Source organism: Sebastes fasciatus, chromosome 11, assembly GCF_043250625.1.
Source record: "Sebastes fasciatus isolate fSebFas1 chromosome 11, fSebFas1.pri, whole genome shotgun sequence".
NCBI lineage: Eukaryota > Metazoa > Chordata > Actinopteri > Perciformes > Sebastidae > Sebastes > Sebastes fasciatus.
Genome location: NC_133805.1, coordinates 34,202,754 through 34,215,722, shown reverse-complemented (window position 1 = coordinate 34,215,722; position 12,969 = coordinate 34,202,754). Strand labels below are relative to the sequence as shown.

At 42.3% G+C, this 12,969-nt stretch overlaps 1 protein-coding gene across 4 annotated transcripts in view; it reads right to left on the bottom strand.

The window, feature by feature from the left end:
* Positions 1 to 3,103: 3,103 nt before the first annotated feature.
* The window catches only part of LOC141777774 (enhancer of polycomb homolog 1-like), a 45,761-nt gene continuing 35,895 nt past the window's right edge, over positions 3,104 to 12,969 (bottom strand). For 2 of the 4 annotated variants that reach the window (XM_074652329.1, XM_074652327.1), the window contains 5 exons: positions 12,347 to 12,789; positions 8,061 to 8,182; positions 7,148 to 7,286; positions 5,649 to 6,012; positions 3,104 to 4,774 (listed from right to left, as the gene is read on the bottom strand). In XM_074652329.1, the coding sequence (XP_074508430.1) occupies positions 4,702 to 4,774; positions 5,649 to 6,012; positions 7,148 to 7,286; positions 8,061 to 8,182; positions 12,347 to 12,789 (1,141 nt within the window). In that variant the 3' untranslated portion in view covers positions 3,104 to 4,701. Of the gene's footprint in view, positions 4,775 to 5,648; positions 6,013 to 7,147; positions 7,287 to 8,048; positions 8,183 to 12,346; positions 12,790 to 12,969 lie in introns of all 4 variants that reach the window. The other 2 variants (XM_074652328.1, XM_074652326.1) reach the window with 1 other exon arrangement.

Sequence of the window (12,969 nt, the reverse complement as noted above, 5' to 3'; positions counted from 1 at the left end):
TTTCAATGGAATTGCCTTGCTAGGCAACAGTTTGGGTCCATGTTTACTTCCTGTCAGCTGATGTCATTTACATAGTCTGCAACCGGAAATAAACTTGGACACATTAAGAATGTTTACGTTTAAAACCGCGTAATGGTCTTAATATTGCATATTTGTGACATCACAAATGGACAGAAATCCTAACGGCTTGTTTCAAACACACCATTTCTGAATACAGGCTGTGCGTGTATTTCTTCGTATATTGAACGTTTCAATACTTTCACAGTATTTATATAGCACTTAAACCTGCTTTATACTATAACAGACATGACAATCTCACTTTTTACAATATGGGTCCTTTAAGTAAAAGATCTGAGTACTTCCTCCACCACTGTCACCATAGTTAGTTAGTTTAGCCTGTTAGCATGCTAACATGTGCTTATTAGCAATTATTTGGTATTTGGTCATAAAGTGACATATTGGAGAAAATTAAATTTTGATGAAAAGTCAAGAAAAGTTTGTCTGAGGATCAATGTTTGTACAAAATTTCTTGGGAAACTATTTATCGGTTAACTTACTGTCTTGAGGCAAGCTGAATTTTTTTTTTACAGTGTGTTAACTTTCATAAAGAATTTGACAAAGATATTAATAGTTTCATACAAACATCCAGACCACTTTCCTTTGTGCATTTACCTCTGGCTGTATATCACTGCATTCAAACTGCAGCCATATTTGTTGCTTGCAGACTATTTAACACAGGTCTTGCACCACCTCACTGTCCCGAGATGCACACTTTCCCAAAAACCTGATATCGGCTTCTCTTACATCCCTAAAACCTTTTTGCACCGACAGTTTTTCTCTCTTTCTATCTTTCTGGAACAAGCAATTACAGGCAAAAGATCCAAATATGATCAAGTCAGACGCACGGTTAACGCAGCCTCTCTCTCTCTCTGGGAGTTGGACTGCACTCGGCTCATTTATTTTCCAGCTCTTATCGACTTTCCTCCTCTGAGAAGCAGAATTTACATTCAAATGTCGTCCCTTATCCTTCCCAATTTGTGTTTACTTCGAAGAATAAGAGCCTCAGGTAAACAGCTGCAGTGTTCCTGACTGGCCCTTTTCACAATAAATGTTAGGTTTTTCTAAACTTTAACAGTCTACTGCAATGCAGCAGCAGCGTGCAGTAAAAGCAGACTCTTTAGTCGGCGTCCTGGACCGCCTTGACGTCGACAAAATGTATAAAAACTGTGAAAAATACACTGAATTGTTTCATTGATCTCAGTCTCATGCATGTGTGGAGCATATAGTAAGAACAACATTTCCATGGCTCTTTGTGATCGGATTCACCAGGGTAAGGCAATAAAACAGCCAATTTCAGCTCTACTGACGTGCACACATGAACCTTCGTTAAGTGCACATCATCCTCCTCCGACGGGCAACGGAAAAGTCTGATCACGGTCATTTGTCAGGGGAACAGAACCAAGCCTTTTTATTTGAATACTCACTTACTGGTCTTTTGAAACCGTCAATTGAAAAATGTAAACTTATTCAGAACTGTGCTGCTTTAACCAAAACAAGAAACAGAGAGCATATTACCCCAGTTTTAGCTCCACTCCGTTGGCTCCCAGTGTCTTTTTGAATAGATTTGAAGGTTCTTTTACTTGTTTTTAAAGCTCTTAATGGTTTTGGAGCAGCCTATATTGCCGACTGTCGTTTTATAAGCCTTCACGAGCTTTCAGATCTTCCTACTGCTTTGTTATTTAATACACACAATTATACCCACAAGAAAAAAGGCAGCGTAGATTTTTGAAAACTATGGTCATGGCAGTTTGTCTTCGCCAAAATGTAGCTTAACTTTTGAGCGTTATTTAGCCTCCTTGACATGGTCGGTACCAATGGATTCTTTAAGTCTTCTAGTTTCATATGATATCTGTATCTTCACTCTAGCTCTAAAACCAGATCATATAGTGTATGCTATATTTACCTCTGCCAAAGCCGAAGGCGTTGGTTTGTTTGTCTGTTAGCAGGATTACTCCAGAAGTCCGCGATGGATTTGAATGAAATTTGTTGGAGGGATGGGGTGTGGCACAATGAACAATCCATCAGTTTGGTGGCGATCCGGATCCAGGATTATTTTTAAAGGATTCCGATCAGACAGAACATTAAGACCTCTGGGTTTAACATACGCAGTGTAACTGATGACGCGTTGATGACGCATGACCCCGCCTCTTTCCTTCAGAGAGACAGGGAGAGAGCAGATTCTGTAGATTCTGCGTTTTTTCACATTAAACTCTGAGATTACAGTTGAGTTCGACCAAAGCACACTGGGTGATTGTTGTAAAGAGTAACGACGACGGTTTAGGTGAGTTTTATTTTGTTTCTGTCCACTTTGAATGAAGTGTTTTACGAAGCTCCGCTACGTACAGCTGATCTCAACATAAACAAAAATACACGTGGATGATGGCGCAAACTGCACGGAGGGGGGAGGGGGGGGGCAATCGTACTTGGGCACCTTGGCGGAGGTCTGCGCTCTCTGAGTGCCATTCTAGTTAGAATATTTTCTTTACCCTGCTGTCATACAGCCCTTTCCGAACTGAAGCCGTTATCTATGCTCTCTTCAAAGCCACCAGACTCCTTTGACAAAAACAGTAATTTTTACCTCTCAGAACACGGGAGTTGCTGGTCTACCGCTGCCTCGATCAGTTAGTGTATTTTATTTTTACTTCGGTGTATTGAAAGGTTGGTTCGGATTCACCAGTCACACAATACCTCAGTAACTCCATACAACCCCACCTAAAAAATATCCCAACTATCCCTTTAAACATTGTGACTCGTTTGACTACAGGTCGAAAGGAGCTGATTTATCCCAAAAATAACCACCATAGCCGCCACCTCCTGTTTTAAGGAAAGACTTTAAAAAATAAATATGTTGGTTTGCTGCAGACTGTATTTTGCTCACTCAACATTCAGCATTCATTCATATCCTTCCTTACCTGAATATAGAAGCACACAAAAACAGTGATTCCCCCACAGAGACACACAGCAGGCTACTATACTGCAAGCTCGTTCACTCGAGGACACATTAAAGACAAAGATGACAAAAAAAAAAAACGAGACATGCAGGTCAAAACACATAATGCCCTGGATTTTTATTTCATTTTGTGACAATTCAAGAGGATTTTAGTCTTTCCCATGTGTGTGTGTTGAGTGTTTGAAGGGTCTACAAAAACAAAGCTCATGAATCAACTGGGCCATTGGAATGGGCATTGGGATTGTGGTACAGACAAAGAAAAACTACAAGTAGCCTTGTTCAGTACCAAACTCTTCACAGAAGAGAGCGATTTTTTACATTTTTTTTTTTTTTTTTTTAAAGGTTTTTTTCTTTTTTTTTCCCAAATGAAGGCACCCGATAACTTGTGGTTCATTGGCCTTTCAGCCTTCTGGAGAGTTTTTAAAAGTAGAGAAAACTGTTGATTTTTTTTTTTCAATTAATACATGTTTTCCTCCTTTTTATGTAGAAGCTGGAATGATAATAAATGTCAGTTACTGCATTTTTTTTTTACTCCCTTATAGTTTTTTTTTAGATCAACAAGTAACAAAAGAATGAAGTTTTTTTTGTTTTAGGAAAATTAAAATAAAAAGTGGGAGATACAAAAATATTTATTTTAAAAAAATGATAAGGGGAGAGAGGGAGGGGGGATTATCTTTTAGAGAAAAAGGGGCCGTCTGGTGCAAACCAGACGGCCAAAATCATAAAGCAGCATATATCAATAAAGAAATTAAGTCTGAAGCAGCAAGGTCTTCTGGGAAAAAGTCCCCATTGTTTTGTTACTTGTCTCAGGAATATTATATGTATGGAAGAGCTGTGTGGAAACTGATTAACCCACTGACAAACTGATGCCTACAACAAACAAATTCACACCTGTCGTCTTCTTCTACCGCCCTGCGCCTGAATCTGTATGAATGCATGTCTCCATGGATTCAACATGACACATGGGAACATCGTGGAAGAACGCCCAACAAAAACGGGCGCGCTCCCGGCCATGTTCACAACATCCAAAAAAATACAGTCTTTTTTTTAATCTAGTTAAACACTGACTACAGCACGGGGAACCGGTGAGGGGTACAGTGTATAAAAAAAAAAGAAAAAAAAAAGGATTAAAAAAAAAGAAAACATGAACGGAAAAAAACCTTTGTAAACACGGCACAATAAATAGATCAAACAGCAGGTTCCGCACCATGCATGTGATGACATACATTTTTCTGTGGTACAACTTTCACACCTCATACTCGCACCAGTTGCAGTTTGTCGTTTTCTCTTTTTAATTTTGATTTTTTTTTAATATCTCGAGTGCAAAACATCACAAATGAACAATTCTGTATTCAAGTAATGTTATATACAAGAACAAGGGGGGTGTGTGGGGGCGGGAGGGGGGTATTACAAATATGCAGTACTGTACATATAATTGTCATATTAAGAATTTACAGACGATCTCTTATTAACAGTAACAAATAGGGAAATGGGGGGGAGGGGGAGAGAGAAAAAAAAAAATTTGTACGAGACGAGCATTGCAATTAAGTCCCAAAACAGTTGCCATGGAAACCCAGCCTTGCCGTGCTCATTCCGACACCACTTTGCTTTCACCACTAACGAACGATGCATAGCACCTAAAAAAAACGACAACAAAGGAGTTACGCTTCCCCCGCGCTGCGTACGGGAGGCTACGTAACCTCCATGGCCACTGTGTTCTCTGATAGACTGTTCAGTGCTGGCTTGTCTTGTTCGTGATTCTCCCTGAGGACAAAAGAAAAACAAGACACAGTTAGCTGCAATTAGTTAGCATTTAAAGCCGTTTCATTAATGTAACAATAGCCTTTTTTTCCCCTCCCTGCAGGAACTTCATGTTCAGGTTATGAGATGTGCCAGATTACAGGTTTTAAGAACCTTGTGAGGCTTTAGTACATTCATATCGTTGACATTCAAACTCTAAATCAACAATTTGAATGCTTTTCTTGTGTTTAAAGCCGGTATTTCTGTTGCAGATAAAGATCAGGCTCCACTAATATTATAATTAGGACTGTCAATCGATTAAAATATTTAATTGCGATTAATCACATGATTTGTCCCTAGTAAATCGTGATTAATCGCACATTTTTTTCTGTTCAAAATGTATCTTAAAAGGGAGATTTGTCAAGTATTTAATACTCTTATCATGGAGTGGGCAAATATGCTGCATTATGGAATCATTTGTATATATTTATTATTGGAAATTAATTAACACAAAACTGACAAATATTGTCCAGAAACCCTCACAGGTACTGCATTTAGCATAAAAATGCGCTCAAATCATAACATGTCAAACTGCAGCCCAACAGGCAACAACAGCTGTCAGTGTGTCAGTGTGCTGACTTGACTATGACTTGTCCCCAAACTGCATGTGATTATCATAAAGTGGGCATGTCTGTAAAGGGGAGACTCGTTTTTTTTTGTAAAATATGAGATGGAAGGCCAGGTACTGCAAACTAGCTCAGGCTAGCTATAAATGTTGTGGTATATACTTATATTTAGATAGAGGATCTTATCCACAGACATGCCACCCGTTAACACCATCATGACCCTCTTTTCGCCACCCGTTAACATCCTCATACTGGATGCATGTTATTCTCACCTGGGCACTTTGTCCAGCGGCGAGGCCGAGGCCGTAGTGACCTTGGGTTTCTGACAGTTGGCGGTTGCGGCGGCTGCGTGGGCGAGCTTTAAGGCGGATGTCGACATGGTGGCGCTCAGCGTCCGGGGGGCATGGTGGACGCGCTTGCCGGTGGGAACACCCAGACGGAGGCTGTTGTTGTTGTTTCCCAGCAGGACCTGAGTGGCGGCGGCGTTAGTGGTAGTGGTGTTGGCAGGGTGGGCGGTGCCGTTGTTGTTACTGGTGGCGGTGCGGGGGTGGAGCAAGGTGGGTGCCGGGGTAGAGGTGGGTGGAGCGGTGGGGGAAGGGGAAGCTGTGCTCGAGAGGTGCAAGCCCTTGTAGACACCTGGGGGGTCAAAAGAGAACGGTGGTGGGGGAGGGGGGGGGATGGATTTGATAAGGAGGGGGGTGGAGGTGGGGTTTAGAGATGGAAGGTTTCAATTATCAACTGTTCTTTGAAAAAAAAAAACTTATTTATATTGGAAACTTGAAGTGAATATGCAGTGAGCTGCATCTTCTTTTATTCCAGCGTGTGAATGGTAATCCTTTCTATCCACGCACACAATCTCAACAGCACCGTGATTATAAAAGGATGACGAACCAGCTCAAAACATACCGTAACTTTAGAACTTTGGGAATGTGCACAGCATTAAATATCTACTGCGAGGCAGAAGGTCATTTATGAGCTGGATTTATTCCTTTTCACCCGAATCACAAAGAAAAGTAGGTATTAGAACACAAATTCTTTCAGTTTTCAGTAGTTTTATCTGTAAAGGACAGATCCTTGCTGCAGTGCTTTCATCTGCAGAATAATCTCAAATGGAAACTTCATTTTGTCACTTTTCTCAGTTATCTCCTGAATCCTGCTGCCTAAAAATGGCAGCGGTTGTTTTGGGGGGGTGGGGTGGGGGTGGGGGGTTACTGCTGCAGGTTTTGTTCAGTCTGCTGCGTGCCGTTATCTGCTCTGTCAGTGCACTCCATTATGGGTTTTAGGACTGTAATTACTTCACCCTCATTGTTTGCTTTGTCTGTTCACTGTCACTGTATTGTAACACTTTTGGGTGAAGTGCACTTTCAATTTGAATTGCTTTTAGTTTTTATTACTTTGCAGTTGCTTTATTTTTATTATATTTTGGGAGGTACAAATAAAGCTGGGATAAGTGTTGGCATGGAAGTAATGAAACATTCCCAATGGTGCTTGTATGGTCATCAGACAATAAAAAATGAATAATAAAGACCACCTTATTAAATAAAATAATGAGGATAATTACTCCAGCCATTACTGTGATGGAACAATCCATGTGTTGTTTTTATTGTGTTGACTAATGGTGACAGGAGGGTCATTAACAACACTTCATTCACAGAAGATAAAACGTCTTCTCGTCATCGAGTGAGACACTCCCGTGTCACCAGTTGCCTCTTTTTCAAAGCAGAAGCCCGCTGAGCGAGCCTACCAGAGGTTGTTTAGAGGGTTGTCGTACCTGAGGGGGAGAGGACGCCATTGACTCCGCCTCCCAGGGCTAGCTCCTCCTTGGTTTTGAGAGCCAGCAGTTTGTCCGCGGTGACGAGGGCCGAGGCGGCGAACTGAGCGCTGGCCTGGTCCAACGTATTCGGCAGGCCCTGTCGGGGAGAAGAAAACTGTTTAAGTCACTGATGAGACGGAAAAAGAAGAATCAGAAGCAAAGAGGCGAAACGCCGGTGCTTTTTTGACAACAGCCGCTAGATGGCGCTGCAATAGCGCTTTCGTCATTTTGGACTGAAAACGCAGATTAGTTTGTGGCCATGGCTGTATAAAGAGACGTCTGTAAATCAGAGGAGAATTTGTTTTGAGGGAAATCAACTTCCCAGTACGAACACTTAAATAGCCCTCATTTAAATCATTATGTCCTAAAAGTTGTAAAATGACCCGACAGCTGAATCCAGAGTTATTTTCCTCGGCATAATGAACGCACCTCAGACCCGCAGGACTGCACCTCCACCACTGATCTCCAAATCTGTGTGCTGGATTTTTCTAACTTCCATTTATGTCCATCACTCACTTGATGCTCCTCTGGGAAGCAGCCGGGCAAAAGGTTTGATTCATAAATGAGTAAGTAAATAATTGTAATAGTATGCATATTTATAATATTGTTATTGTTCAACACAGGTCATTTCGTTAGATACATTAAAAATATGACAATAGAACAGAAATAATTTTGTTTTCCTTTTGTACGGCACTTTGTAGGCGGACGTTTTACTTGTCCGGTAGTCACTTTCAGTCCAAAATGGTGGAAGCGTAGCTCTGCTGCTGGGCGCTGATGTTGCAATGTAACAACCAACTGGCTCTCACTTCTTATCAATATACGTTCTTTGGTTTGCGCCTGACGGCCAGATCTGACTTACCGGGATACCGACCTTTGTGCTGTTTGTAGTGGCGGTACTGTTGGCTTGCTGTTGCAGCTGGATCTGCTCCAGCTGCTGTTTCTGCATCAGGGCCAGCTGCTCCTGATGCTGCTGGTACTGTTCGGCTGTGAAAGCTGAGAGAGAGAGAGAGAGAGAGAGAGACACAAGGTTGTTACAAATCTGGAAATTAGATTCATACCATCATAAGCATGTTTAAAACACAAAAAGACGATACGTACAGACAGATTCATCTCTATGAAATAATGCAGAAACAAAGTGTGTGATGTAGAGATGTCCCAGATGTGCTTAGTTTGAATAAACTGAACACGTTTCTCTAACGTATAAATTATTTTGTTGGCAACAGATTTTTAAGTGCCCGACTACTTTTGGAAACAACTCTTCTGCTCAGACACATGATGGTTTTGTGGTGAAGGAGGGTTGGATGACGCACGTTGAGCCATTCAGATCGAACAATCACACTGTGCGTGTAGCGTACGTGGTTGTGTTTGTGATGGGACGTGGCTCTTAAATGCGGTACAGCTATTTTTTGGGGCTCTCGTGGCGAGACTGCTTGGCCACACCTGCTGTGGCAATTTGGCATCAGCTCTGTGTGAAACTCATCACTGATGCATGAGGTTGTTTAAAGCCACCGTTTCTCTCTTGGGGGTAATAATGAAATACAAATCTGCTCATATTTGTTTTTGATTTCTTTTTTGGTGAATGAAATCACATTTCATTATGCAACCAAGTTTCTCATACTTCCCCGTAGGGCTGTACCCGAATCAGAATAGTTTTTATTCAAATCGGATTTGGCTGTTCAATTTCCAAGATTCAACTATTCCTTCGTTGTTTTTTTTCAGAGACTACCTGGCAATCGGAAAATCCACTGGCACGAGTGTCATTGATAATTTTGACCACATTAACAGTCAAATGCGGCCCGCCAGTTTCATAATGAAAATATTTTAACACTTCTCAACGGGTGGGTCTGCGCATTGTGCCTGGGGGATTCAACTTGGCAGGTTAGGGACGTCGCTTGATGTGGGAGGATCCCCTTGTGGGACCTCTCCCCGGTGCTGGCTGGCACTTGCTCGACGCATTTCCTCCGTCTTGACCGGCTCTAGGTCGGCTGGGAAAGACCCAGGGTAAAGGTGGCTCACGGTTTCCGACCGTGAGCTTTACAGCACCCCTCGGCCGAACCTCGCCACTTCGCCTGGGGCCGTGGACTTAGTGTTGTTAACAACCCACCCAACCCATCTATTACTCAGAGACGGACGCTCGGCTGGCCCTCGTTGGGCACATTTCCTCAATGTGCGCCATGACCGGCTGTATTAGGTCAGATTGGAAAGGCCCTGGGCCCATCTCGCTGCATCCCGGGGCCGTGGACTTTGCGCTCACTGCTTCCTCTCTCCCTGTGGGGAGGGACCGGACAGTGCGTCAGGGGTCTGCGCCGCTGTTGTCAACCAACCCGACCAGTCTTGAAACACGGACCACCATCTTGTTTACTATGGTTTGCGTGTGTTTTTTTCCGTCATCACCATTTATATCTATACAACCAATGTGTTTATGATTAAATTGTTTAGATCTAGCCTCGTGAAAAACTAAGTAAACCATGGCTCTGACTGAGGAGTTTACCGACGGATGATTCGACTCTCAGGGTGCAGCACTACTTCTCTACCATCTTTTCCAACACTGCCAAATCTTCAAGACGCTTGGTGGTTCTATGGCTGTGTGCCCATTTGCAATCCACACAGTAATGCACGGGTACAACGGCACTTTAATCAACCCACACACATACAATACTGCCTTCATTGATAAGGCAGCCGCCAAGAAGACCGTCTGAAAGGGAAACTACAACCAGGTTCTCAGACTTCAGACGAGTCATTGAAGAATGTGCTGACCTATAATACAGTTACAAAACACCCTCCATATGACAACAGTAGCATCATCATAGGGCTGTGTATCAGCAAGAATCTGGCAATACAATATGTATCAAGACACAGGGGTAATGATTAAGTATACAGCAATATATTGCAATACTGTAAAATAAGGCGATATTGCGTCTAATTTGTCTAATTTTTTAAAAACTGTCATCGTATAAAGAACACACCACCATATGTATAAAATGGGAGTTAAAAAAGTCACAATGTGGGATGTCTAATATGGGGACTAACATCATCACATGAATACAATTGGACTCATTGGATCCACAAGATTCTCAGCTTTCCAGTCATACCCAGTTCATGTAATTCTAAGACTGATTAGAGACCCCAGTATGGAGAAATATTCAAACACACCATTTTAGAATAGACGAAAATAACACATTTGCACTGCATGCATAAAACCACTTAGTTCTTGCCTAAATATGCATGTGATTATCATAAAGTGGGCATGTCTGTAAAGGGGAGACTCGTGGGTACCCATAGAACCCATTTACATTCACATATCTCGAGGTCAGATGTCAAGGGACCGCTTTGAAAATGGCCATGCCAGTCTGTCCTTGCCAAATTTGGCGCAAGTTTGGATCAAGTAACAGTTGGCTTTCGAGGTTTCTTGTGGTCTTATTAGCGTCATAGCCATTTATCATGTAAATAACATGTTCTATTGACTTTCTATTGTTTATGAAGTCCTATTCCCACATTTCGAGGTTTAACGTGGTCTTGTGCCTCAGCGCAATATTGATTTTCTGATTCCCTGTGAGCCGTTCAGTTCTACAGGACTCATCTGAAAGTCAGTTTCTTTATGGTACTTAAATCAATATGCAGTTGTTTTTCATGCACATTAAAACATACGCAACTCCTGTAATCTGCTTGTAGTGACATCAAGACACCAACCGCCTGACTGCCCTCACAGTAATACCACCAGGGACATGTGGCATTTAGTTTGTATTCAACGCTCCACGCCTCTGTCCACAAACCCTAACAAATCCTTTGCATCTCATGAATTTATTTATCAAACCCCAGTTTTAATTGACACCTTGTGGACTGGGTGGGGTGGGAGGTGGCGCACTGTGAATGCAAAGCAACAGCTGCTGCACCTGACGAACGACACTGAACAAACGTTCACAATGCAGCTGGAGGGAAAGGCGGACACTTGTCCCGCAATCAAAAACACTCCCAACAAACAAAGAAAAAATGATGTATGATGAATAAAGAAAACGTTGGGGTAAAAGGGAAGCAATCCGCGTGCATCCTGAATAATGTAATGGATAGTTGGTAAATACCTCTATGAACTAGCATGCCTCTTAAAGAGTCAGTTCAACCAAAACACACATTCTCCACTTACCCATACTTACTTCGTACTAGGGATGGGCATATCAAGCAAAAATACTATTCGATATTCACTGGGAACTATTCCTCAGTGGCGTTTAGAGCCGGCACATTTTCACATCTAACTCGATGAATTAGAGGTTTAATTAACCAAATTGTTGGAAAAGTGGAAAGACAAACCAAGACGGTCTTGGTGAGTATAATTTTGCTTCTGTTGAGTTTGAATGAAGTGTGTTTTACGATGCTCCGCCACATCTCCCAGCTGAAACTACCTGCGCCGATGGAAAAGAGCCAACTGAATGCGCCACTCACGTTTTATCGGCGACGGTAAAAACAAAGGAAAATATTTTTTTAGGACCGGACAATAGTTGCATAAACGGTTCGATTTTTTATAATTTAGTAATTTTCGGAAATCATGACCCATCCCTTCCATACTAGGGCTGACCCTATAGCTTCGAAGCTTGAAAATTTCGACCCTTGCCATGGCATTTGACCTCCAAATCAGTACTGTCTTGTCACACAGATAGGTTTGGTTTAATGTACCTGGATTTTGACATCTTTTCTCCAATACTATCAGGAGGACATTTAATTTAATTTAAAAAACTCAAATACCTTTCTATAATCCACAGACCTTGCAAACAGTTTTCATGTGAAAATGGATTTTCAAGAGTAATCGGGACATAGTTTCTGGGAAAGGCACACTCCTGCACAATTTTTGAAATGTCTTTTTTCAAGGTCTTTACGACAGAAATCTCAGGAGCATATATGCATAAGCACACCTGGGCAAATAAAACCCAAACTACTGGCTAAATACTGCTGGGGCTGAGGGATGTTTTTTTGTAAAATGAGGAAGCTGACCCTTTAAAACAAGCTCATAGGTAGAAGACAAGTCGTGCATAGTGGTGTGTGTGTATGTGTGCGCCCTGTTATTTTTGCAATTAAATAAGCCACTTATAATCAAAGCAGAGATGGTGGTCTGACAGCATGAGGGTATCAACAATGTGTGTATTTCAAGGCAGTCAATCCACCTACCAGCAGTGGGTGTGGGCGCAGGGACGACCCTCACCGGGCGTTGAGAGCCATAGGGCTGTCCCCCAGCTGTGGAGGAGACGGGTCGCTTCAGGCCTCGACTCAACTTCCTGAATAGCGGGTGGGCGTTGTCCAGCTCATGTAGTGGTAGTGTCCGTGGTCTAAAGTGCCTCCATCGGCACGACTTTATATTCAACAGTATCTGACTGAGGTCCGTGGAAGAGGGGGAGGAAAGAGAGGAGTTGAAGGAGGAGGAACTTCTGTCCGAGGTATTTGTTTCTGAGGTACTGGCAAACTTGTCGGTGGCCGGCGAGCGTGAAGTAGTTGTAGGAGGAGTAGGAGGAAGAGGAGGAGGAGAAGAGGGGGGAAGTGGCAGGTTGAGCATTTCTGGATCCAGTCCGTGGAAAACGTTGTCATAGTCCGTGAACGCCCTGTCCAGCAACACCCTGCGAGAGGAGGAGAAGGTCAGGCCTTGTGCTTGGACAGTGGGACATGTCAATAAAATAACTAGCTGAAGTTTATGCATCAAATCTCTTACAATTCTTGATTCTAGTACAATTCTTGATTCTAGTACTACAACTATCAGTTATTATCAAGTATTTAACCAATTATTCAATCAAAGTTAT